General features: G+C 41.7%; 1 protein-coding gene across 1 annotated transcript in view; it reads right to left on the bottom strand.

The window, feature by feature from the left end:
- Nucleotides 1-26,320, bottom strand: part of Mamdc2 (MAM domain containing 2) — a 168,895-nt gene extending 142,575 nt beyond the window's left edge. Inside the window, exons 1-2 of the mRNA XM_027940136.2 lie at nt 25,876-26,320; nt 25,426-25,539 (exon numbers count right to left, since the gene is read on the bottom strand). Coding sequence (XP_027795937.1) covers nt 25,426-25,539; nt 25,876-25,909 — 148 coding nt within the window. The 5' untranslated portion in view covers nt 25,910-26,320. The remainder of the gene's footprint in view (nt 1-25,425; nt 25,540-25,875) is intronic.
- Between the last annotated feature and the right edge of the window lie 219 nt (nt 26,321-26,539).

The raw sequence follows: 26,539 nt of genomic DNA on the forward strand, positions 1-26,539 counted from the left end.
AGCATTTTGTTGCTGTGACCAAACTACCTAATAAGTGTTGAGGGCCACAGCCGAGTCGGGATGACGCATGGCATTTTTGCCAGAATGGAGTGGTTGAGAGGTGACCAGCAAGCCATTGAGATGATGATGGTTATGTTAAGCTGTGCATTCAATTGTATATTAGACCCCTGCTGTCCGCCTCGGCCTGCTACTTTGGAGTTCTCCCGGGGAGTTCGCATTGGTTGGGGAAGTGCCGGAGGAGGGATTTCCGGTTGGTGTTTGGTGTGTCCCAGAAGAAGGCCGAGTGCGTGGCGCTCGAGGGAGTGTGGAGAATAAAGGAGTTCCTGTTTTGAACCTACAAAGCTGTGTGGCAGCTCATTTATTTTGTGCCCAGCCAGACTGTGGCAAATAAGAACAACTTAGAGAAGGAAAAGTTTATTTTGGCTCGAAGTTTTAGAGATTCAGTACATGGTGGGCCTACTCCATTGCTCTAGGCCCCAGATGAGGCAGTACATCATGGTGAAAGGAAGTGGCTTCACTCATAGCAACCAGGAAGCAGAGAGCAAGAGGAAGGGGCTGCAGGTAAGATGAATCCTTTCAGGGAATGCCTCCAATGACCCACCTCTTCCAGCCATGCCTCACCTGCCTACAGTTACCACCCAGTTAATCCATTCAACTAGGATTAACTGATTACATTATCGCTCCAATAATCTAATCATTTTACCGCTGAATATTCTGGCATTTACACAGGAGCTTTGGGGTTACAGCTCATCTCCAAGCCATAACACAATCTTTCTTTTCCCTATCTGAACCATTTTCTAAGCTTATCCCACCCAGCCGTTGGCATCAAATACTATTTGCATGTTGCTAATTCTCAAATCTTTGTCTTTCCTCTAGAGCTCTACTTTAGACACTAATATCAAAGTGCCTTTTATTTAAATTTCTAACAAGATCCTCAAAAGTAATGAGTCTAATCAGAACTCCTGAATCCCCTGCCCTCATTATTGCCCTTCCCAAACTGACCCTCCCCAATTCCTCTGCTTCTCCACAAGTGGCACCATTATCCATCCAGTTGCTCAGCCGATTACCTAGAAATCATTCTTAATATTCCTTATTTCCCACAACCACAGGATGAAGGAATGTTGTTGGCTTACCTCCAAAAGATATGCTTTCTTTGATTCCACAACCTCTACCAGATTTAAATCACAATCCTCTCTTGCCTACATGACTTAAGACTGTTTATTTGCTTCCTTCTCCATTCCTTAATTTTTCTCCACAAAGAGGCTGGGGTGATACTTTCAAATAGAATTCATATTTAAATCCCTTCAATGGATCCCCATTTCAGCTACATTAAAATGCAAACTCCTCATCATAACCCAAATGTCTTGCTGATGCCAAGTCTTGCCTACTTCTCAAACTCTCCCCTTAACTACCTGTGCTCTGACCACAGTGGCCTTCTTGCTGTCCCCCATCACAAGTTACTCCTCCTGTCTTTAGGGTCTCTGTTGACAGTGCATCTATCTACTCCCACCTTCTCTCCTCATGCATAATTGACTCCTCTTCCTCATTCTGTTCTCAGTTCAATGTCACCTCTCCAGAGAAGCTCTCCTGACCAAAAACACTTCTTACCATGCTCTCTCATTTTATTCAGTGTACCTAAACTGAATATACATATGTATACATACATATATATAATATATATATATATATAAATATATAAATATATATATATATATAATATATATATATATATATATATATATATATATATATATATATATATATATATATATTTAAATTTTATTTATTTTTTTTTTTTGACAAAATTCTCCACCAAACAAAAGCCTTTCAGACAGAGTTCTACCTGTCTTTTGGGTTCCCACACTATCTTTTCTTCACCTAGAAGTCTGAGTGATCTTTACAAAACAAGAATCACATCTGGTCACTTCTTGCTCAATGTCCTGCAGAGGCTTTCCATCTCTCTCTGAACAACGTTGGAAGTTGTCCTTCCTATGGTTTGTGCTAGACCAACGTGATCTGGCCCCCAGGCACTTATGTGATCTGCCCTCATTCTCCCTCATCCCCTCCCTCCCTCAGCTGCAGCTACACTGCCCTCCTTTCTGGTCCTCAGACACATCACCTGCCTCACTTATTGCCTCTCTTTCAGGCCCCTGGTCAACTGTTTCCTCCCTAAAGTTTCCTTTCCTGACCACCAGAAACAATCAGCTACCCTACTCCTTTGTCTCTTCATTAAATTAATACCACAACAAAATGTTAGGGATACAGCTCAGTGGTAAAGCACTTGCCTACATGCATGAGGCCCTGGGTTCAATCCCCACCACCACATAAAAAATAAAGATCAACAATAAAATGATTTTTTTAAAAATGTTTCTTGTTTAGTCACTTATTTTAAGCTGCCTGCCACCAGAATGCATGCTCCATGTGAACTGGATGATGGTTCTGTTAGCTGATGAATCCCCAGCACCTGTCATGGGAGGGTCCTCAGAGGATATTTATTGAATGAATGAATGAATGAATGATCTATGATCTGGTCTTGCTGAAAACCATTAGGTTTTACGAGATTGTACATGTCTAGGTACATTATAACAAATAGGAGACAAGATTATTCTGATAGAAATTGCTCCCTCTTTTCAGGGGTCTAGGCCCAGAGCCCCAACACTGTGGTTGAGCTGGCCACACCTACAGGGAAGCAGAAAGACTCTCCCACCCCTTCCTTAGATGGTTCAGCACCCAGGGCTCCTCTTTGCCCTGGATTGCTGTTTCTAGTTGTTCTGACAGCTTGTGAACTTGGCGCTTGTTTTCTCCATTTTAATTCTGATGACCTTGAGGAAACAGGTCTTTGGAGAGAAACTCAAGTTCCCCAGAAGTGGTTATTTGTTCCAAAGTTCAGCCTGTTTGCTGAGAGGAGAAGCTGCTTAATAATTGGACCTGGAGTTTTGTTTTATTTCATGATATCATGAGCAACAATAACTACCACCCACTTACAGATTACACTTAAGATTCTCCCATTTGGCTAAGTCTTGAGGGTTCCATGTACAAACAATGGAAACAGCATGGAAAAACAGGCTCAACTTAAATGAAAACAAATTAGATGTGCTGATCTTTTTGTTTGGCTATAAAACAAGGCTCTTTGCTATCTATAAATTATAGTGGTGACTTTGGATATAAATTTCATATGCTCAAATTATACTATGGCCTTTTCCCTACCATCCATCTCTTATAATCCTTCAACTAATAATAATAAGGAAAGGGAAAAAATAACAAAATAAGAAAGTAATTGCAGAAAAAATTTATTGAACTCCTATTGTGTACTTGTTCCTGGTGAAGGAGTAATGGTGGGCAGGCATGGATTGCTTTAAAGAGAAATACACATGTATATTTCTAAATATAACTCAGTTCTCTCCTTCCCAAATAGCCATATCCCAAACAACCCTTCCATATCCATGGGTTTTACATCTGCAGATTCAATCAACTACAAATCAAAAATTTACTAAAAAAATTGTGACTGTACTGAACTCGTACAAACTTTCTTTTTTTCATTTTTTGTTAAACAGTACAGTGAAACCACTATTTACAAATCATCTACATTGTGTTATCATAAATAATCTTGATATGATTAAAGCATATGGGAGGATGTTGCGTAGGTTACATGCAAATACTATGTCATATTATATAAGGGATTTGAGCATTTCTGGATTTTGGTATCCTCAGGGGACCTGGAGCTAATCCCTTATGGATTCCAAGGGACAGCTGTACTCTGATTTCTTGGGGGGAAAAGAAGGAAAGGGAAAAAATAACAAAATAAGAAAGTAATTGCAGAAACTTCAGAATCTTAGACAACCCAGAGCAGTTTTTTATTTAGAGTTAAACTTCTGCTAAGAAAACTACTCCCCTTGGGTAGACTGCTGCTCAGGCTGGTAGGGAAGCTGGGCTCTCGTGGTTCTTAGAGGCTCCACTGTGGTGTGACATTCCAGCTGAATCAACATCCCTTTGGACAGACTGATAGCAAGAAAAGCCTAAGGCTTTAGTTCATTTGATTCATCAATGAGTCCTGGATGGGAACATTCCACTGGATTGTTAACCATACATTTAGCTCACAAGAGCCAAACACTAATTTTAAGTTCACTCATTCCACTGATTTTAAGTGCTTCTTATAGTGTCAGGATGAGGGCAAGGCAAGGGAGGTCAAGGGTAGGGTTGGAATCTGTCTTCATTTAAAATTTTTATATTTTATGCATCATCTAATTTTTGCATTAATTTTGAGTTTTTAAATTAGTGCATTAAAATAATATTCATCTTGATTACTAAGATTTTTGATACTGTATTAAAGTTTGCACCCAAGGCTAGTGACTCACTTGTTTACTGTAGCTGGATCTGGTTTATCATGATCAGGGCAATTTTCTAAGGCTTACAGGGGATTAAGAAAAGGAAGAGAGATATAGATGCTGACTTCTAGAATCATAGCTTGATAGGAAGAAAAATGTTCTTAAATAAGGCCAAGAAAATGAAAGAGCTATTAAATGAAAAGTACAATAGACCATTGTTTTGGATTAGGCTCTAGCACTGAGTCCCAACAGACCACACAAAGAGTCAAAATGGAGTCACTCATGCTACGTTCCATGTCACCAAATGGAAAAGTTGTCATCTGGCCTTCGTTTCTATAAGGACAGGCAGACAACCAGACTTGCCATTCTATCTAGTTTCAGTAGGCCTGATGATCAAGATCCCTCTGATTTAATTCTTACCAAAATGTATTCTGAAGTTAACCAGTCACTTATTTTTCTATTGTTCTACTCTCTGTTCCTACTGTGCAAGGTAAGTAACTTTGTTTTGCTTTTTCAGTGCAAGGGATAGAAACAGGGCCTCATGCATGCTAGGCAAGCACTTTACCACGGAGCTATACCCCCTCTCTCCACAAGTAAGTAACTTTGAAATGTCAGATCTACTTTTGTTTTTTTTGCTTCTACTTTTTTGTCTGTCTATAAAACAAATCTCTTCTGCTCAGCCCATGGGAACACTTATTCTATTTTATGGAGTGAAGCATTATCTGATTCTAGAATTGCAAATAAAATCAATTAAGAACTTAAAATCATTGTAATTTTGTCCTTTCGCAGATTGGCAACTGCTTAAAGAGATTCAAAAATAATGGCGGTGCTCTGGGAGTGATGAGGCAGGACAGATATTGAGACAAGCCTTCCTTGGCCTGCCACTTCTAGCTGTGTGACACCAGGCATGTCATTTAACTACTTAGAGACTTTGGTTTCCCCACCAGTGAACGGAAGGAATGTTGCCCACCTCACAGGGTGACTGAGAGCTGGACCAAGCTCTCACACGTGGAGCATTCGGGGCCCCATTAGTCACTGCGGTTCTATTTAAGTGGACCTGGGCAACATAGGGCTAATACCTCAGTTATGGTACTGACTACTGAATACCTTCATAGAGAGAAAGGTATAGAAATGCATCAATTCATGGACATTTTTTACAAAGACGCATGAGAAATGTGGCCAGACACACACATTCATTATTTAGCAATTTCTTTTCAAAGTGTTTCAAGAGCTTCACACTGAGTTCTGTGTGCTCAGGATCCTAAAAGAAGACTTTATGATGATAAGGGAGAACATTTTCCATGATGGCTTTCTGTTGTTAGTTTGGCTTGTCTTAGGGGAAGAGAAGAGAATCAAGATAACTGCATGAGTAAATCATAAACAACCTGGACAAGGAGAGTCTAGCCAGGTTTTTGAAAAATCACTCTAACTAGCTAAAGATTTACCCTTCACACACACACACCCCTTATTCATGGCTGAGCGGTATCTTAGAATTGAGTTCCTACTTGTTGTATACCTTTGCTTTGCTTCAAGAATTGCTTTCAAGATTTGTCAAAAGAAGAAAATATGATCCTCTTTCTTGGAAATAAATCTCCAAGGGAACACTCATTCAAACCAGCAGATGGATGGAAGTTGGTGGCACAATAATAGCAGGACTAAAGTGTCACTGAAAAATTCATCTTTTCTGCCTACCACTTCTGCCTAGATACACACTTGAGGGAAACATGTCACTTATGCAGAATGCCTCCAGGATGGCCCACCTCCTCTGGTATTCTTTCATTTAATAAGTCCTGGAAACATGTTGGCCTTTGTAGATTTCTAAGGCTGCATTCCTATAATGAATGTGATTTATTCATCCATTTGTCAAACATTCGTTGAGTGTGTTGCAGGTGCTAGACACTGAGTTGGGCATGAGAGAATCTGTGGTAACACAAGTGAATAGGTCCTTTGAATAGAATTGGTAGACAATAAAGAAATAATTCAACCAGAAATATATTACAAAGCTACTGTGCTATAGAGATAATTAAAGTCAGGTGATGAGGGAGGCCAAACCTGGATAGGGGGCTCAGGGAGCGAGGTGACATTTCAGCTGAGACTTGAACTATGAGATTACCATGTGACAGTTTGGGAGTAAGAGGGTTCCATGGGCACCTATGACATGGCCTGTTGCATACCCTTACCTGTTCATATCATGAATCAAGCATGCACTGAGCTCCATGTCATGGATCTCAGGAATCAGATATTAGGATGTGGTTTCACAAAGACATACCCTTGATCTCAGCCTTGTTACTTAATGGAGCCATCAGCCATCATACTGTCGTGGAGGAAAAAGGAAGAAACCTCTGGGCACAGTGGTACATGCTTATAATTCCAGTGGTTTGAGAGGCTGAGACAGGAGAATCGCAAGTTCAAAGCCATCCTCAGCAACTGTGAGGCGCTAAGCAACTCAGCGAGACCCTGTCTCTAAATAAAATATTAAAAAGGGCTGAGGGATGTGGCTCGGTGGTTAAGCACCCCCGGGGGTTCAATCCCCAGTACAAAAAAAGAAAGAAGAAGAAGAAACCAAATAGAACCCATAAGTGGTCAAAGCTTTCTCTCCAGCTCTATTTTATTGAAACTGGCTTCAAACAGTGGGGCATGATATCAGTTTTGTAAAGGCATTAGATGCTAAAGGTTTGGATATTTGACATCCATGAATCATGTATTGAATTTCAGTCTCCATCATGAGGCATTAAGAGGGTGGAAGCCCAATCCAGCTATAGTGTTTAGAAGTGGAGCCTATGGGAGATGATTAGGATTAGATAAAGTATTTGGGTGGAGTCCCCAGGTGGCTTTACAAGAAAATGGAGAGAGACCAGAAGACACATACACAGGTGTGGTTTCTGTCTCTTGCCATGTGACCTGAACACGAAGGGAGGGAGGAAGACAAGTTTCGTTCAATAAGCTGTTATGAACTAAATGCCTGCCACCAAGAGGTCAGGTGCTGGGCACACAATGAGAGTCATGGCCTCCAGGAGTTTGGGAGAGATGCTTGTGATGGATGAACGGCTCCTGGCAAAGGAAAGAATGTGAAGAGGCTGGTTTGGAAGGAAAGGCCATCAAAACAGTCAAAATACGAGAGTTTAGAATCCTATTCATTCCTTGAGGCCAGAAATGAAATCTTGTGTTTCTTTGGAAGCTCCTTCAGCATGAAACTGAGACCAGGCCGCCAACAGCAAGACAGTGGAACAGGCACTGACTTCAGAGAAGACAGGCACTAGGATCTGATCAACACTCTGGCTGTGTAACCTGGGGAAGGTTAAATAACCTCTCTGGGTCTCAGTGGCTGCATCTTCAAAATGGAGATAGTCACATAAGATTGTAAAAGGTTTTGAGGTTTGGAGATAATATGGATATGGTGTATGAAATGTGGCAGGTAATAATCATTATTATAGGATGGTTGAGGATCTGATTGACAAATTACTTTTCCTACTATATTATTACAGTTCCACAAAAGCAGCTAGTCATTAAAGAATTCAACACTCATCTGGTCAGCACAGTCTGTAAGGCTCTTGATAACTATATATTGTAGAGGACCTATATGGTGTGCGTCCTCAGTGTCAGCTGACATGAATTATCCATGTGTACAGATGTGGCCTGAGGTAAAGTAACAAATGACAATTTTATTCCTATACTTTAGGGCTGGGAAGGTAGCTTAGTTGTATAGAGCTTGCCTAAAGGCCCTGGTTTCAAATCTCAGCATTAAAAAAAAAATCATTTTACATACTTTCTTTCATACACATGCACCTGCCAAAAGAGAATTTTTGTTCTTTCTAGACTAGATCCCTGGCCTCACTCCTGCCTTGGCTCATGCTGCTGCTGATCCTTGAGGCATCCTAAGAGTTGTTTTCCTAGTTATATCTCATCGCAGTTCAAGGACCACCAAGAGGCCTCCTTTTACCAACTGTCCCCACGCTCGCCAGTTCTCATTAACCTCAGAACTCCCAGGACCTTCTACATATTCCTTGTCATGGTGCTAATCTCAATGTATTAACTTATAGTTCTTGTTTTTCTATCTTATTTCTCCTACCAGGATGGCAACTCCTTGAGGACAAATACCTTTGTTTTCCACTCCTGTTACCCTCATTTCCTAGCTCAGGTAGACAAATGTTAAATGAAAAAAAAAAAAAAAAAAAAAAAAAGCTAAAGGTTTTCATCTTGAATACTAGAGCCTAGCCTTTATTATCCTATTATGTTCTAAAATACATGTCCACATCCCATGGAATGAACTTTGGAAATGTTAAAACAGATTCCCTAAGCCCCTGTTTCTTGATCCATGAAGAGTATCTTTCTCACTGAGTTGAAACAAGTTCATAGCCCATGTATCAAAAATCATTCCCAGTTTCAAATGAAAGGACAGGAAGACAAACTAATCTGACCCTTTGTCTTTATTCCATGGTCAAAGGACTTTTGTTGCCCTTAGACTTGTCCTGTGTTTCCTGCTTACAACCCTACCCATTTAAGTTCAAATGCCTTTTTCCATAACTCAAGCAGGCAAATATTACATTTTACACATTTTTTTTTGTATAAGGATACTTGACTCATTTTCAAAACAAGACCATCAAGATTATCAAGAACCAAGTTCTCCTGGACTTTGTCCAGAGAATGCCGGGCAGTCGTGGGGATCCTTTGAGTGAAAGACTCTCACAGGAGTTTTCAAATTAATCTCTTTAACTTGGAACCAGGCAGAAAATTCTTCTGTTGTCTCAGGGCTCTGTGCCATTTCTAAAGGAAAAGAATGACTTAAAATTTCCTCAAAATTAGAATTTATTTGCTGGCGGGGCCCCTGTTATGGAAGAATTTAGAAGAGGTAATGCTTTCACATGGCTTTCTTAGTCACTCACATGGTAACTCAAGTAGGAAAGTTTCTTGCATCAAAGTGCAGGGAAAAGGCAAATATCACAATTGCTTATTTCCCTCACAGAATACAGACTGGAACTAGAAATCCTGTTATGGAATATAGCTCTGCTACCTAGGATCTCTGTGACATGCCAGTGTCTGTATGCCTCACTCCTCACAGCCCTGCAATGGTGATTAAAATAGGACCCAGTTCATGGGGCTGTTGAAAAGGTCAAATTAGTTAAGACAAAATTCGTAGACCAATATGTAGATAAGAATTAGCTATTAATCACTCCACAAAGGTTAGCTTTTGTTTTAACTATTATTATTATTTCTATCACAAAGATCCTTTGATAGCCCATGTCAAAAGACAGTGGGAACAGAGAGGCAACATAGCAAAATGGTTTTGCTCTTAGTCTTTGGAGACAAACCTAGGTTAAAAATCAGGCTCCCTCAATTTCTTGCTCCTTGACTTTGGGAATGTTTAAAAAAACTCTAACCTCATTTTTTTTTTACACGTAGAGCATCTTCCTTACTGGATTATTATAAGAACTCAGTGACTTGATGCATATAAAGCACCTACCAAGATGTTTGGTATGTAATAATTGCCTAATAAATGTTTGATGAAATAATCATCATTATTCATTTTCCTACTGGATCATCAGGTTTAATAGCAACATGCCCACTCAGTGCTCAGGAAATGCTTGCAAACACCGCATTGGTCTTTGAGTTTGTTTAGCAACTCTGAAATGATATCTAAAGATAAAAAAAAATATAATATGCCAGGCATCGCCCTCAACTCCCAGCTGAGGGTGTCTTGATGGAAAGTCATTCCACAACACACTTGGTGGCTGGTGATGGAGACTAAAAGAAGATTGAAACACGGAATCCCTGCTGCTCACTCTCCAGGCTTGCTCCTTTGTCAAACAAGGAAAAGTTTTTAAATCATTTGAGTCTCCAATCCAGTGTCTTTTGTGCATGACTCCGATTCACTGCACATTATGACAGAATGATGGTGAATACTATCTATTTTTCCAAGACCCATTAATTTTCTAAGAATTCTTAGACTACCAGGCTAATATTAGGCTCAGCAAGAGATGGCTCATAAATGTGTCCAAACTTGCTTTATGACAGGAATATGCTCACAAAAGAATGAATGACTTCCTGAAACCCAAAAACGACAAATGAAAGGGGTTGATTAAAAATATAAGCCATTTTGCACCCTTTTCATCGCTCAGCAGTTTTTATTGTGAGTAGCTGTGATGGTAGAGACAAATGGCTGAAGGGCTATTCTAAGGGACGGAAAAACTTTTCTTAGCAATTGAGCTGTCTCCTTTCAGTTGTTACACAAATAGGTCATCCTCATTCTCTCTCAAAAGTTGCTTAATAGCATTCTTGACAGGCAAGAGGGTCATTTGGATCAAGCTTGAACATGACAGAAATTAAGACATCATCGGTAATTATTGATCTGTTTTTAAAATGGAATGGTTCAAAAACCCAGCCCCATAGCTAGTAAAACTTTTTTTTAGATTCAGCATTTTTTTATTTTTCCTTTTTGGCATTGAGGCTTGAACTCAAGGGTGCTTTACCACTGAGCTACATCCCAAGCCCTTATTTATTTATTTATTTAAAGACAGGGTCTTGCTAAATTGCTTAGGGCCTCACTAAGTTGCTGAGGTCTTGAACTTGCAATCCTCCTGCCTTAGCTTCTTGAGTCACTAAGATTATATGGGAGCCACTGCACCCGAAGGATTCACCAATCTTTAAAGCATATGTATGTAAAGTAAATAAGTCCTAGTTCCCAAGCCCAGGACTAAAAATGCAATACAATGCATCTTTAGATGTATCTCCAACATCCTTTCTCTTATATTACACAATATTCGGTTCAGATCCATGTATGGGCACTTCAAGTACTTTATAGTGACAACAAAGATAAAAATATATATTGGTTGATGTATATAGCCTAGGACATATTAGGTTTTTTCAGGTTTTTTTTTTCTATTAATCAAATGTAAGTTCCAAAGTGCACTAATCTTCAGTGTTGATTCATGAGGAAAAATTCTGAAGTTTAATTCACATTTTCCTCATCAGGATTTTTGAAAAAAGGAAAAAGTTTTCAGAAACAGAGGTGTGATTTCAGATACTTCTTCCCAATTTTCAGGATTTATAATGGAAAACCAAAGGATTTCTTTCCACAAACTTTATACTTTAAAACTGCCTAATGCAGGTTCAAAACACACTTCAGAAGAAAATTCTCCAACACCCTGCCCTTATATCCATCTTCAACAAAGCCACAGAAATAAAAGAAATCTGTAGAAGCTTAAAACAGAAAAATTCCTAGTTACAGTTTCAGAGTAAATGGTCTTCATCATAAAATATTGGTAAGCAAAGGAGGGAGGAAGCAGCCTCTCCGGGAAGCAGAAGCATATTAAAGTCATCTTCATTATAAGCATAGCCCCAAATAACACTTCAGCTCTCCTTGGCAGTGAGGCAAAAGTTTTTCAAATAAGGAATGGAAATTTCTCTAAGCATCCAGCTAAGTTATATATCACATTGTTGTATGGCAACACTGCCATTTTGTTGAGAGTAAGAAGATGAAGAAGTACCAAAATTCTTGTCTGGTAGGATAGCCAGCTTGCAAAAACACATTTATCTGGGTACACTTTTAATTCTTTCACAGTAGGACTAGATGAATTTGAAATTTAGGAGTATTCCTTAAGACTGCCAAAGTATTTTAGGTCAAGCTGTAAATTTTCCCTAAGTTCTCTTCCAAGATTATGCTGAAGACTGAGAAGAGAATCATTCAAATGATTCCAAGAGCAAACTCTAATCTTTTTCTGTTAAGGAAAAAATAAGTAAAAATTACATTTTCCTGCCTCTGTTTGACGTCTTCTCTAAGGCTTACTACTGCATGGGAGGTGCACTATGGTAGCTGAGGATTGAAGGGAAGAGTTGGAAAGTTGGAACATCAATGTTGGGCAGAGGCTCCCCCCTCTCTCTCACCGTAAACCCCCTCGTCTGTCCCCTTTGGAGCTAACCTCTGGAAGAGCAAAGAAACTGTCTTACTCTCTGGTGGGGGCAGACCAGGGCCAAATGAAACTCGTGTCTTTGGAGCCGGAAAGCTTGGGTTGCTATTCCCCACTCTTACACTCTCTGCAATGCCTTGAGATGTTATTTTAATCACTCTGTGTCATACTTCCTTATTATTAAATTCTGGCAATAATAACCTTCAGGATTTTTGTGAAGGTCAGAGATAATGACAATACATGTGTTTGGCAGGCACTCTGAAAAGCCATCTATAGATCACACACCCTAGCTATTATGCAACTATCTCTTTAGGGTTCTCTTTGCCCTTCTTACTCATAGCTCTTCTGGCAGAAATAGAATAAGTTATGTCACTCAAGTTTTCTTAGACCTAAGACACACTCTTGCGTCTTATCAAAGTTTTATTTTTGTTTTTATTGAACAGGTTCTCATTATAATTATAATTACCACAGATTCATCCAAATCTCCTAACCCCTCTGCACTTATAATAGAAATAAAATTTCACACATTTTTTTTGGGGGGGGGGGCAGGTAGCAGGGATTGAACTCAGGGGCACTCAACCACTGAGCCACATCCCCAGCCCTATTTTGTACTTTATTTAGAGATAGGCTCTCACTGAGTTGCTTAGTGCCTCGCTTTTGCTGAGACTGGCTTTGAACTTGTGATCCTCCTGCCTCAGGCTCCTGAGCGCTGGGATTATAGGTGTGCGCCACCACACCCGTCAAATTTCACATATTTTGATGTTAATATTCCAGTGCCCAGAAGCCACTCAGCAGAGGGCTCTTGGGTTATATGAGCCAAAGCAATTCATATGTATTCAAAGCTTCTGAACTGCCCAAGTGGAATCTGGGTCTAACCCAAAACCAGTGAGGGAGCCCCCCTCTTGTGAATCTCCCTTCTTTGCTGGTCCCTTCCCCTTACTCTATAAAAAGCTCAAGTAACTCCTTCGTAAAATAAAACAGAAACAAAAACTTCATCTCAAGTTTCTTTGTAGGTATGGCTGAATCTCTCTCCATGCATCCAAACTGATTTGCTGAGAAATCTCTACCAACCATCTGCATTTCCCAATCATTGATCTAATCAAGACATTCTGGTTCTGCCCTCATCATCCGACTGAAACTAAAAAACTGCCCTCATTCCAACACTAACAGTCTCTTCATTGTCAATACCCGGCAAAGTTGTACTGTGCCCACTATCTCTGCTGCACTGGACTCTGATGATCATGTCCTACTATTAAAACTCCTGACTCCTTTGGCTCCTATGACCTTTCACCTTCCTAATTCCCTCATATGTGCGGGTTCCTTCTGTTCTTTCATATCCCCATCCCTTCCTATGCCTAATCTTTTTTTTCCTCGTATTTTTTATTGGTGCATCATAGATGTACATAATGGTGGGATTTGTTGTTACGTGTTTGTACATGCACACTATTTAAGAATATAATTTGGTCAATATCATTCCCCAGTATTTTCCTTTTCCCTCCCTTCCTCCACTCCCCCTGGTCCCTTTCCTCTGCTCTATGGATCTTCCTTTGATTTTCATGAGATTCTCCTATCCCACATATGCCTTTCTTTTCCATTTTCTTCTATAGCTCCCACTTATGAGAGAAAACATATGACCCTTGATCTTCTGAATTTGGCTTATTTTTGCTTCACATAATGTTCTCAAATTTCATCCATTTTCCTGCAAATGACATCATTTCAGTTTTCTTTATGCCCGAATAAAACTCTGTTTGGTACCACATTTTCTTCCTCCATTCACCCACAGATGTACACCTTGCTCCTGCCTAATCTTGACTGCTCCTCTAAATCTCCCTTCTTAATTTCTGCTGTTGTCGCTTCCTACATTCTCTTCTGGCGATATCACCTCTGCTCAGATTCTAACCACTACCGATGTTGAAGGTTTGCACAATCATAGTCCCCCCAGCCTGTACCTGACCTTCAGCTTCTTATTGCAAAGACTTACTGGAAACTTCCATTTATGTGTTTCCTAGGTAGGTCAGAACATATATCTTTTTGTCCCCTAAACATGGTGTGTCTCTTGAAATTGTTCCAAATCTTGGTACCACCAATCAAACAGCTGCCTAACATAGAAATTTGGGAGTCCCTCTCCCTCTAGCTCATCACTTCTACCCAATCAGTCAAGGTCTGCCAATTTAATCCCCTCTGTGGCATTGTACTTACTCTTTCCCTTTCATATCTGACATCCCTGCCCTGATTCAGGCTCTCATCTCTCAGACCTCTAGATAGTTCTCTAATTAGCATCCCTATTGCCGAGTTCAACTCCCTCAAATTGAGCCACCTTGCAGCTACTGAATGAACAGGCAGGTCCAGCAGTGGGGTAACCAATGTCCATTGGCGAAATCACACAAATAGTTCTTACAGAAAGACCTGCCTATACTTCCCATTTGTTTATTCCTGATCAGATATAGCTCTCTAGACTTCTAATTTATGTTAAGAGCTAACGAATATCCTTTCAATAAATTCCTTTTGCGCTTAATTTAAACAACTGATGCTGCTTGCAAAGAAAATCCTTGACTAGTACACAACTCATTTTACTTTCCATCTTTATAGATACTGGTCTATGGCTGCCACCAAGGGCGGGGACCGGCTATGTACTCCCTATACTCTATGGAGTACATTCTCAGACTACTGATGTTGTGCCTGATGGGTGGTAGACACTCCAAGGCTTGTGGATAGAATAGATATTCTTCAGCTACCTTTTCTATAAAAAGTATGATGCTATGAAGTTATGATATAATACTACTTGTTTTATTATCTTCTTCTTAGCCTCAGAATACCCTAAAATACACATAAATTTCTTACAAAGCACAGAAAGCAAATATTCTGGCAGATCTTACTGAATGGCAATCTGATCCTCTGACTCTCCCATGGGGCACATCCCTATATAAGAACTTCTTTCTACAATAAATATTCTTACCTGCTTTTCCCCATCAAGATGGGTACTGTTGATGCCTCATCCACAAGTTCCTTAGAAACACCAGTTTTCAATGACTAGTTCAAAGTCTAATAACCTTTTGCCAAAAAACACTTTTCAGACCAGCAGGATTGCTCTCAAGGTTATACTGTGATTATTTGTGATGGCAGAGGATCGAGGCATTCAGGCCGCCCTGATGGGTGAATACTCTAAGAGCTATTTGTTCCTTGGCTTGGCACAGATGAGGCAGACCAGGTATTAATGAGGCAAACTGAAATACTGCTTTGCTGCTATATCTGGACATTATAACATAAGCCTCTGAAGTCTTTGAAGTATTATGGCATGAAGGACTATTAAACACAATCTCTTCCACCACATGGAAAAAATTCAAGCATTTTTTAGTTTTATTTTTCTATTAATTTATATAAGAGCCTTAGAGATTAATTAAATTCACAAAGTTTGTTGATACTATGTTCTCTTTGTCAGGTACTGTTGGGAGGATGTGATCTCTGTTCTCAAAGAAGTAACACTCGAAGAGGTAATGGAGTGGAGACTCCAATTAAAAGACACAAATAAGAATATTTACTGGGTGAAAAATGAGGAGAGCCATGGGAAGGGAGGAAAAGGAGATATTTATTTTATCTGGGACAATCATGGAATGCTTTAAGAAAGAACTGGACCTTAAAGCATGTATTAGTCCGTTTCATATTACTACAGTGAAATGCTCAAGACAACCAATTTTATAAAGAAAAAAGGTTTATTTATCAAGTTTAAGACTGTGTAGCCCTATTCATTCGGCCTCTGGTGAGGATGGCATATCATGTTGAGAACAAATGTAAAAGCAAAATGGTTACATCTTAAACTGGAGTAGAATGAGAGAAAACCTGGGCAAGTTCCCACAGTCCCTTTCAAGGGCACGTTTCTAATGACCTAAGGACCTCTCATAAGACTCCACTTCCTCAAACACCCATTCTGGGGACTAAGACCCTTGGGGGGACAGAAAGAAAACTTAAACCCCACAAACCATAGCAACATTTAAAATAGGTCAGAGTGGGGAAGAAGAATTAAAAAGTGGAATAATATGGGTACAGAGAAGAGTGCAATCAGAGTAAGAGGCCAGAAAGTAAAGGGTGTGTTGAGTAAACAGCACATTAGAGATGACGGGGAGGGAAGAGCAGAAATATGATTTGAAGAACATCATGAAGGACCTCAGGACACTGACAATCATCAAAGGATTCTTAACAAGATGGTATTTCTTCTTTCTTGTCTGGAGGTGCAGGGGTGCTGGAAGGCATTCTAATGCATAGTCCTCAACCATGGACACCTACAGTCACCTAGGGAGCTTATTTGTTAGTGTATGGTTGTTGTTGTTTTTTCTTCACAATTCTAAATCTGGTCCTATTTCTAGCCAAATAGATCAGAATCTCTTGGTGTAGGATCTGATCATGACTACTTTTAAAGAAACTTTTAGGTGATATCTAACCATGTTGAGAAACATTGCCTAGATCTTAGGGAATCATTCACAATAGAAATTTCTGATTTATTCTTGCTCCTAAGCATCTTTGCTTATCATGAGCAACCTATTCTTCAGTGTTTAGCACTACCTACTTCCAGATAGAAAGATCATTGTGTGAGAACCTAGACCTGAATACATGAATGCATTTATATGATTAAGACAAGCATAAGACGAAGTGAGGAAGAGTGTTAAGATATTTGGCAGATGTGAAAACCAGGGTCAATCAGCCAGAATGCACAAGACATGTTCACATATCTGCTAGTCCTACTTATTGAGATGGCCAAGTTTCTATTAGCATAACTGGGTTTCACTCAAATTTTTGAAAATCAAATGTTGTTTAATAAGAGAAAGAAATGGGGCCGCTCCTAGGGTGACCTAAGAAAAGAGATTGTGCTATTTTAAGAACCATTGCTTTTTGTGAATATTATATGCCAAATGCAAGTCACAAAATATTTGTTAATTATAGGCTAAGAATTGAAGATAAATGAAAGCATAAGGTCCAATGACAAAAAAAAATATATCACATTTTCCTCTGGACATACTGGGATCTTGGCTGACTTCTGCAGTTATTAAGAAGGAAAATATCCTAAGTTCTCGGACATCTTTTTGGGGATCAGGCCAGGATCTGGATAGCAACTTCCTAGTCAGCAGCTGTAATCTGAGTAGGGAGGAACTCAGACTGGGTGTTGGCCTTGATAGGAAGTGATTGACCATACTGAGCCTCCATCCAGTGGAGTCAGTCAGGGCAGAAGGGGATGTTGCTAATCCAGACACTGAAGTTCCAAGTGGAGGGGTCAGAAAAGAGGGTTCCAGAACTCAGACTGACTGACAGGGAGGCCAAGGGATAGGGACCTGCCTGAGAGCAGAGGGGAAGAGAGATCCCTTCTTGATGCGTTAAATGTATTAATACACGCAAGGCTTACAACAATCTTATGAGATAGGCACTGTCATCATCTCCTTTTATAGTAGAGGAAATTGAGATACAGAGTGGTTAAATGACTTGCCCAAGGTCACACTCCTTGAAAGTACAGAGTCTGGATTCTAATCCAAGGTGCCCAGCTCAGAGTTGGTGTTTACCTCTAGGCTTGAGCTGTTCCTCATGCTAAGAAGCTACCTTTCATGGATAGGCAGAACTAACATCATCAAAATTGCGATATTACCAAAAGTTCTCTATAGGTTTAATGCAATGCCAATCAAAATCCCAACGGCATTTCTTGTAGAAATAGAGAAAGCAATCATGAAATTCATATGGAAAAATAAACGACCCAGAATAGCAAAAACAACTCTAAGCAGGAAGTGTGAATCAGGCGGTATAGCGATACCAGACTTCAAACTATACTACAGAGCAATAGTAACAAAAACAGCATGGTACTGGTACCAAAACAGGCGGGTGGACCAATGGTACAGAATAGAGGACACAGAAACCAATCCACAAAACTACAACTATCTTATATTTGATAAAGGGGCTAAAAGCAGGAAGGATAGCATCTTCAACAAATGGTGCTGGGAAAACTGGAAATCCATATGCAACAAAATGAAACTGAATCCCTTTCTCTCGCCATGCACAAAAGTGAATTCAAAATGGATCAAGGAGCTTGATATCAAATCAGAGACACACCGTCTGATAGAAGAAAAAGTTGGCTACGATCTACATACTGTGGGGTCGGGCTCCAAATTCCTCAATAGGACACCCATAGCACAAAAGTTAATAACTAGAATCAACAAATGGGACTTACTCAAACTAAAAAGTTTTTTTCTCAGCAAAAGAAACAATAAGAGAGGTAAATAGAGAGCCTACATCCTGGGAACAAATCTTTACTCCTCACACTTCAGATAGAGCCCTAATATCCAGAGTATACAAAGAACTCAAAAAATTAGACAATAAGAGAACAAACAACCCAGTCAACAAATGGGCCAAGGACCTGAACAGACACTTCTCAGAGGAGGACATACAATCAATCAACAAGTACATGAAAAAATGCTCACCATCTCTAGCAGTCAGAGAAATGCAAATCAAAACCACCCTAAGATACCATCTCACTCCAGTTAGATTGGCAGCCATTATGAAGTCAAACAACAACAAGTGCTGGCGAGGATGTGGGGAAAAGGGTACACTTGTACATTGCTGGTGGGACTGCAAATTGGTGCAGCCAATTTGGAAAGCAGTATGGAGATTTCTTGGAAAGCTGGGAATGGAGCCACCATTTGACCCAGCTATTCCCCTTCTCGGTCTATTCCCTAAAGACCTAAAAAGAGCATGCTACAGGGACACTGCTACATCGATGTTCATAGCAGCACAATTCACAATAGCAAGACTGTGGAACCAACCTAGATGCCCTTCAATAGATGAATGGATAAAAAAATGTGGCATTTATACACAATGGAGTATTACTCTGCATTAAAAAATGACAAAATCATAGAATTTACAGGGAAATGGATGGCATTAGAGCAGATTATGCTAAGTGAAGCTAGCCAATCCCTAAAAAACAAATGCCAAATGTCTTCTTTGATATAAGGAGAGTAACTAAGAACAGAGTAGGGTCGAAGAGCATGAGAAGAAGATTAACATTAAACAGGGATGAGAGGTGGGAGGGAAAGGGAGAGAGAAGGGAAATTGCATGGAAATGGAAGGAGACCCTCAGGGTTATACAAAAGTACATACAAGAGGAAGTGAGGGGAAAGGGAAAAATAATACAAGGGGGACAAATGAATGTCAGTAGAGGGGGCAGAGAGAGAAGAGGGGAGGGGAGGGGAGGGGGGATAGTAGAGGATAGGAAAGGCAGCAGAACACAACAGACACTAGTATGGCAATATGTAAATCAATGGATGTGTAACTGATGTGATTCTGCAATCTGTATATGGGGTAAAAATGGGAGCTCATAACCCACTTGAATCAAAGTGTGAAATATGATATATCAAGAACTATGTAATGTTTTGAACAGCCAACAATAAAAAATTAAAAAAAAAAAAAGAAGCTACCTTTGAAAGGGCAGATGAACCAAGAACACAGAAGAAAATGCATAGGATACTTTCATGATTGGATACTAGATTCATTTATTCAATAAAGTCATTTAGTCAGCAAAGATTTGAGTACATACTATGTATCAGGCTCTTTTCTATTGCAGGTAGGCAGGATCCCTATGCAACTCAAAGAGTGAATAGATGTTACCTGGCGAGGCATAAAATGTAGTATTTTATGGGTTTGTTAGGCACAAGCACTGCATTTTGGGGATCCATGTTCTTGTACACATCTGGCAATATAATTAACCTCCGATGTAGTTTCCAACACATTGGAGCTCCAGAGTCCAGGACCCCGTGGAGACCTGAGCTGTTATAGCAATGCAGAAAAAAGAACAGATGGAGAGCCAGGGAGACAAGACCCTGCCCCTGGGATGATACTGACTTGGTCTGTGACTATGACTGCAGCCCATCTGGCCCCTAGTGGACTCCTCTATAAAACAAGCAGCTTGTACGGGATGATCTCCAAAGCCCAGTTCTAGGACTGAGGCTCCTAGGCAGAGCCAAGGCCACTCTCAGGCCCAGCACACAATAACCACACTCAACCTGACAGCAGTAATATCAAGGCAGCACCAGGGATTGGCATGTGATGCTCTAGGAATAATCTGGCCGGATTTCTGGGGCCATCTTTCCGGGAGGCACCCAAGGAACATTCCAGACTTGTGTTGGCTTCCAGCCTCTACACATGGGAGGTACTTTTCTGCTTGGAGACCTTCAAGAGAACAGTCAGCAGAGGGAATGCAGGAGCAGGCAACCTTATGGGGGACAGGAATTGCCTTAAGAACTTGGTGATGTGGGATGCTGAAGCAGCCTTCCAAAGTCAGGAAAAGAGCTGTCATTGGCAGGAAGGAGGGGACTGGCTGTCCTCTCCCAGGAAGGTCCCTTGGGCTCCTGGCCAGGCTTTTGACTCCAGCTGGGCTTCAAGAAATCTCAGGGAGGATTCATCACTGTTAATAATAACTGGCACATGACTGAGTGCAGAACTGAAACTCTGATGGCCAAGAGTGTCCTTAGAAGAGAAGGAACAAGTTTGGGCAAAGGAAGAGGGCATCAGAAAGAAACACACACGTGTATTTACAGGGTGATTCAGGTGCACTTTACCATGACCCCCAGCCCTGTCCCTTGGTTAGGACAAACCATGACTACTTTCCAGCCTCAGATACTATCACTTATTCTAAGATAAAAGAATCATCCAGATATTTCTTGTGTTAGGCAATTTCTCAAACCTTGACCTCTATAGAAGAAAAACAAGGTAGGTCTTCTGTATAAAAAGTGCTTTGAGCAACAATAAACATTGGCAAGAATGTGGGGGAAAAGGTACACTCATACATTACTGGTGGGGCTGCAAACTGGTGCAACCAGTATGGAAAACAGTATAGAGATTCCTCAGGAAACTTTTGAAATGGAACCACCATTTGACCCAGTTATCCCACTCCTTGGTTTATACCCAAATGACTTAAAATCAGCATACTACAGGGATGTAGCCATATCAATGTTTAAAGCAGCTCAATTCACAATAGCTAAGCCATAGAATGAACTTAGGTGACCTTCAACAGATGAATGGATAAAGATAATGTGGTATATATACAGGGAATATTACTCGGACTTAAAGAAGAATGAAATTATGGCATTTGCTAGTAAATGGATGGAGCTGGAGATGATCGTGCTAAGTGAAATAAGCCAATCCCAAAGAACCAAAGGCCAAGTGTTTTCTCTGATATGTGGATTCTAATTCACAACAAAGGGTGAGGCGCTAGGGAAGAATAGAGGTACTTTGGATTAGAGAGAGGGGAGTGAAGGGAGGGGAAGGAGTGGGAAGAATGTGATGTGGAATGAATCGGACATTATTACCCTATATGCATATATGATTACATGACCTGTGTAACTCTACAACCAGAAGAATAAGAAGTTATACTCCATTTATGTATGATATGTCAAAAATGCATTCTACTGTCATGCATAAGTAATTAGAACAGATTTTAAAAACTGTGTTTTGGGTTTCTTTTTTTAACCTCCCCTTCATCTGATACATCTTGGCATCCCCTTCTTCACCCATAGCTTAGTGTTCGGAACATCTGCTTAAGGAGTAGCACCTGGATTTTTTTTTTAATATTAATTTTTTAGTTGTAGTTGGACACAGTACCTTTATTTTATCTATATATTTTTATGTGGTGCTGAGGATCAAACCCAGGGCCCCACACATGCTAAGCGAGTGCTCTACTGCCGAGTCCCAGTCTCAGGCCTGGATTTGGTTTTATCTCCCTCCTTGCTTCAGTTTTTCCTATTCCTTGCTTTCTTGGAGGTTAAAGGTGGGAAGCCACAATGTCCAAAAATAAGAGTGAAGCCAAAATCCACTCAATGACTAATGAGAATTGTGAGGCCAATTGTATGGTCTCCAAGAATCCTCAGCCAAAGGGCTTCTTCCCCACTGCTGGCATGAGGAAAATGGAATGAACAGTCTCAATTTTTGCTGAGGACCATTGCTCTAAAGGAGTTCCAACATTTTCTGAACTGTGGATGAATAAGGATAATTTTTATTAAAGATAAATGAACAAATAAAGAAGATTTTTTGTAGGATAAAATAAATCCCTTATTTCCTGGGTTTAATTCAAACCTAAGATTTAGAAGCAAGTTCAAATTTGAGTATAACATAATTTCACTTCCCTTGACAAGTTAGGAAATTTTTAAAAATTCTACAAAAAGCATAGGGGTAAATCAAGAAAATGGAACAAACATTGGCAAAACCAGAAAGTAGATAATACTGGGCAGCAGTGCCCAGTCACCTGACCTAGTATTGCCACCTTTCCCTGGGGGAAACTCCACAATGGTATGCAACCCAAGCCAACACGTTGCATGGTCAAAACTTACCTATTCTGTATCCATTGGAGATGAAGCATATTTCAAAGTGACATGAACTAGTGGACATTGGAATATAATCAGAGATGTTTAGAAACCTAATAGTCTAGATAAACTAAAGGACGTCAGATACAATTTCCAGCAATAGAAGAGATAGTGTGAGCCAAGATGATTCCAACTACCCCTAGACATGACCCTTCTGCGATGAGATTCTAAACTGTAGACTTGTATTTAGACTTAACTACCTTCACTGGGCTTTAGCATTGCTTTCCCTGCTGTAAATTAACCTACTGACCAAGGGCATACAGAAGTACCATTTATGTTCCAAGTGTTAGTGGGCAAAAATCTCTGAAACTCATAACATTTTTTGGTGGATCCAGCACACAGAGGTGAGTGGAACCTGTTTCAAAGGGTTTCTACAGCAAGATGAAGTAAATTTGCAAAGAAGTTTGTGAACAGCTAGCCAAACTTCAGCCTGGGACAATTTTATTATTTTTAATTGAACAACCTAGAAATGGGTTTATAAGGGAAATTCTTCGTGATGGCTTCTCAGTAGGCAACCACAGCACCTGGCACATATTTACCTCACTGATCCAGAGCCCACAGTGGACTGTTAGGATCTCTGAAACACTAAATATGTAACGACTGAAGCCTAACCTGCCTGCTCCACCCTGGACTGGTTGGAGGAGAGTGAATGTACTTCCTCTAGCCAGTCAGTTGTCCCAGTCCTGAGCCAGGGGGCGGGAGGGGGGGAAGCCACAGTGCCTTCATTATACTATTAAACTGTAATCATCTTTTTCTATAAGCATCTTTCTGTTTTCCCTGAAGGGGAGCAGTATAACTGCCACCCTGGTGCAGAGGTGCCAGCTCAGCACAGCACTTCCCGCGGGCCTGGGAGGGACTTGAGCTCAGCAGGTTGTGGCATGCCCACTGACCCAGAGGCAGACTGGGAGGGTTCCTATCCTGGTAGAGGCTGGGGGTGGGGGCTCAGGAACTCAGGCTCTGGTTTCAGGAGTGATACTGATTTCCTTTCTTCAGGGTCACACCAGAGTGAGGCAAGGGAGGAGCCTACGACGCAAGATTTAAGATCACCCTTGGGGGTCTCAAAGTCATTCCTGCACCTTGTTTCTAGACCTACTTAGGGCAAACAGCATGGATGTGTGTGTATGGATGTGTGTATGAGAAAGAGGGGATGGGGGAGAACAAACATCATGGAAGTCTGAAGTTCTCCAAGTGTGGTCCCCAGAGGAGCAGCAACAAAACCTGGAACTTGTCACAAATTTTCAGGTCCCACTCCAGACCCACTGAATCAGAAACTCAGGGAGGGGGTCAGCAAGCTGTCTTAATATGCCCACCAGGTCATTCTGTTGCACGTGAAGTTCAAGAAGCCTTGTGCTAGAGAATAATGCTCCCCCAAACCAGTCCCATGATACATGTAAGGCCATCTCTCAAAATGCTTCACAGTAACCAGAATAGAAAAAGGGTTGGGTGGTGAGATTCTTTCCTAAAGCCTTTGGCAAGGTAGAATCCCTGTGATAATAGATCAAAAATTGCCTTTTTCCAAATATCCTCCAGTAAACTGTAATAGTCAAGATGTGTCAAGTGTTGGGGATAAAGATTACTACTGAACTGGTTTCTTCCTATTTCTTCTCATGACCGGACAACTCAGAGTTGGCCGCTTTGTGACACTATGTGACACAGACCAGCCAATTGAATATTTGAAGACTCAGGTCCCCACCTCTGCAAAAATGATGCTAGCATCACCTACCTGTGAGGCCCAGAGAAGTTCATGTAAGCAAGCCCGTCAAAAGAAGTCTGGGGATTGAGCTGTGGTGACAGTTTAGGCCTTCTCATCAGGGTTCAGGGCTCCACCCATCTCCAGGGAGTCACATTGTATGATGACAACTGATTTGGGAGGTGGGGTGAGCTGGTTTCATTTATGGTGCTGTCTCCATGATAGGAGATTGTTTTCTAGCCCAAATGGTTAAGGGTGTTAGGTTTCTACATGATGGTGATATAAGTGACAAAGAAGAGAAAGAAGGAGGGACACTTGGTGCCTGCTATTGAGTAATGGGCACTAATTGATTTTTTCCTATATAAATGAAGATAGGAAGACACATCTGAATTCCCCACATTTAGACTTTGTTACTGCAACACAAACAATGTGGAGTAGTGAGACCAATACCCTCCAATTGAATGACCTCAAATATTCTGTGGTGAAATTTCCTCTTTTGTCTAGTGCTGAATCATATACAGGAGCCAGAGGACAAAAGTCTCAGCACTGGGGTCCCATCACAGAAGTTCAGGACCATTCTGGCTTTTGTTGTTTGCCCCCCCAACCGCTTTCTTTTTTTAAAACAGTGCAGGGATGGAACCCAAGGCCTTGAGCATGCTAGGCAAATGCTCTCCTACTGAGCTAAATGTCTCCAGTCCAAGTATCGGGCCATTCTGCAAAGCTGGACAAGAAGTCCCATCCAAATTTCCCAGCTCACAAATGTGTTCATTGAAGACCAGAAAAAAAAAGGATGGCCTGAAGGGGGCACACAGCTGGCAGGTGGCAATCATTAGCAATGCCCCCGCCCTCCTTTCCCTTGTTAAGGAGTGCTGGTGGGAGGTGCATATTCTCAGAGCTCCTAGCCACAGGCCAGGTAAACAAAGAAAACCTGCCTTATCTCTTTCTTGGCCATCCCTTGCAATACAGCTGAGGGTTGGAAGGAGGATCCGTGACTCACACTTTTGCTCCAGAGGGGATTTAACTCCAAGATGACATTATCCATGTGGGGGTAAGGAATAGAAGCCAACTAACAAATTAGAAAGTTTACCTCGGGGCGCCTCTCCATGGAGCCCCCTTACCTTCCTCATTTAAAATCCATGGCAGAAATGCAAACACCGAGTCAAAGGCACAAGTGCCCTCTTCAAAGGCACAGGACCCAGCGGGCAGGTCCAAGGCACCAGCAAGCTGCAGGGCTGCAGGCACAAAGCGAGTTTCAGTTCGTGCTCCCTCCGGGGAGCGCTTGCACCAACCCGGGGGGACCGTCTGGTGAAAGTTGGGGGATGGCGTGAGGGAGGGGGCGGGAGAGGGATGCACTACCTCCCCCAGCAGCCACGGGGGAACTTCGCTACGGGACCCTACGCCCACTCCCACCCCAGGCTTGGCCAGCGGAGATTAACGGCTGCGGAGAAGGATCGGGAGGCGCCCTCGGATGGCCCAGCCCAGCACCGCGAGCCCTGCCACCGGGGTAGCAAGAGCTGGAGCGAGCCGCGAGAGCGCCCCCCGGGGGTCCTCCTTCGTCCGGGCCTTACCTTGCACCACCAGGAGGACGCCCCTTAGCAGCATGGTCGTGCTTCAGGGAGCAGGGCTGGGCAAAGGATGCAGGCTGCCAACTCCGGGACCGGCTGCTGGTGGTGAAAGGGAGCGGGGAGGCGGGGGCACTGGGGCCCAGGAGGGAGAAGCCCAGAGGCAAAGCTTGCTCCTGGAGCTGCCCAACTTTGCAAAGCGGGCGGAGTGGCAAGCTGGAGGTGCCTGTGTGGAGAGCGCTGGGCTGCAGCGGGCGGTCAAACCGCGCGGCCCCCTTGTCCCAGGCGACGCGGGAGCTGCTCAGGGACACGACCTCACAGTTTTGAACAGCCAGCCACCGCTGGAGGAGAGGAGAGGAGAGGAGAGGTCGGCACGAGGTGCCTTCCTTCAGGATTTTAAAGCTTGGGACCAGACCCCTTGCCGACACTTGGAAGGGGCAGGCCTTCCAGCAGTCCCTTCGCTGGTTGGGACCAGAGGCGCCTGCCCCGCCCATCCGCGGTGGGAACCAGCTTATTTCAGGGGACAGCCTCTCTGCATCTGGCATGTCAGTCCCGCAGGGTTGGCCCTAATTTTAACTTCTGTTCCCCAGAATGGAAGGGAGGGGAATTCTTTTAGGACAGTCTAGAGTAAAATTTGGAAAAGGTGGGTGGAATAAGTTTTATATCTCAG

The sequence above is a fragment of the Marmota flaviventris genome, chromosome 13, assembly GCF_047511675.1.
Source record: "Marmota flaviventris isolate mMarFla1 chromosome 13, mMarFla1.hap1, whole genome shotgun sequence".
NCBI classification, from domain to species: domain Eukaryota; kingdom Metazoa; phylum Chordata; class Mammalia; order Rodentia; family Sciuridae; genus Marmota; species Marmota flaviventris.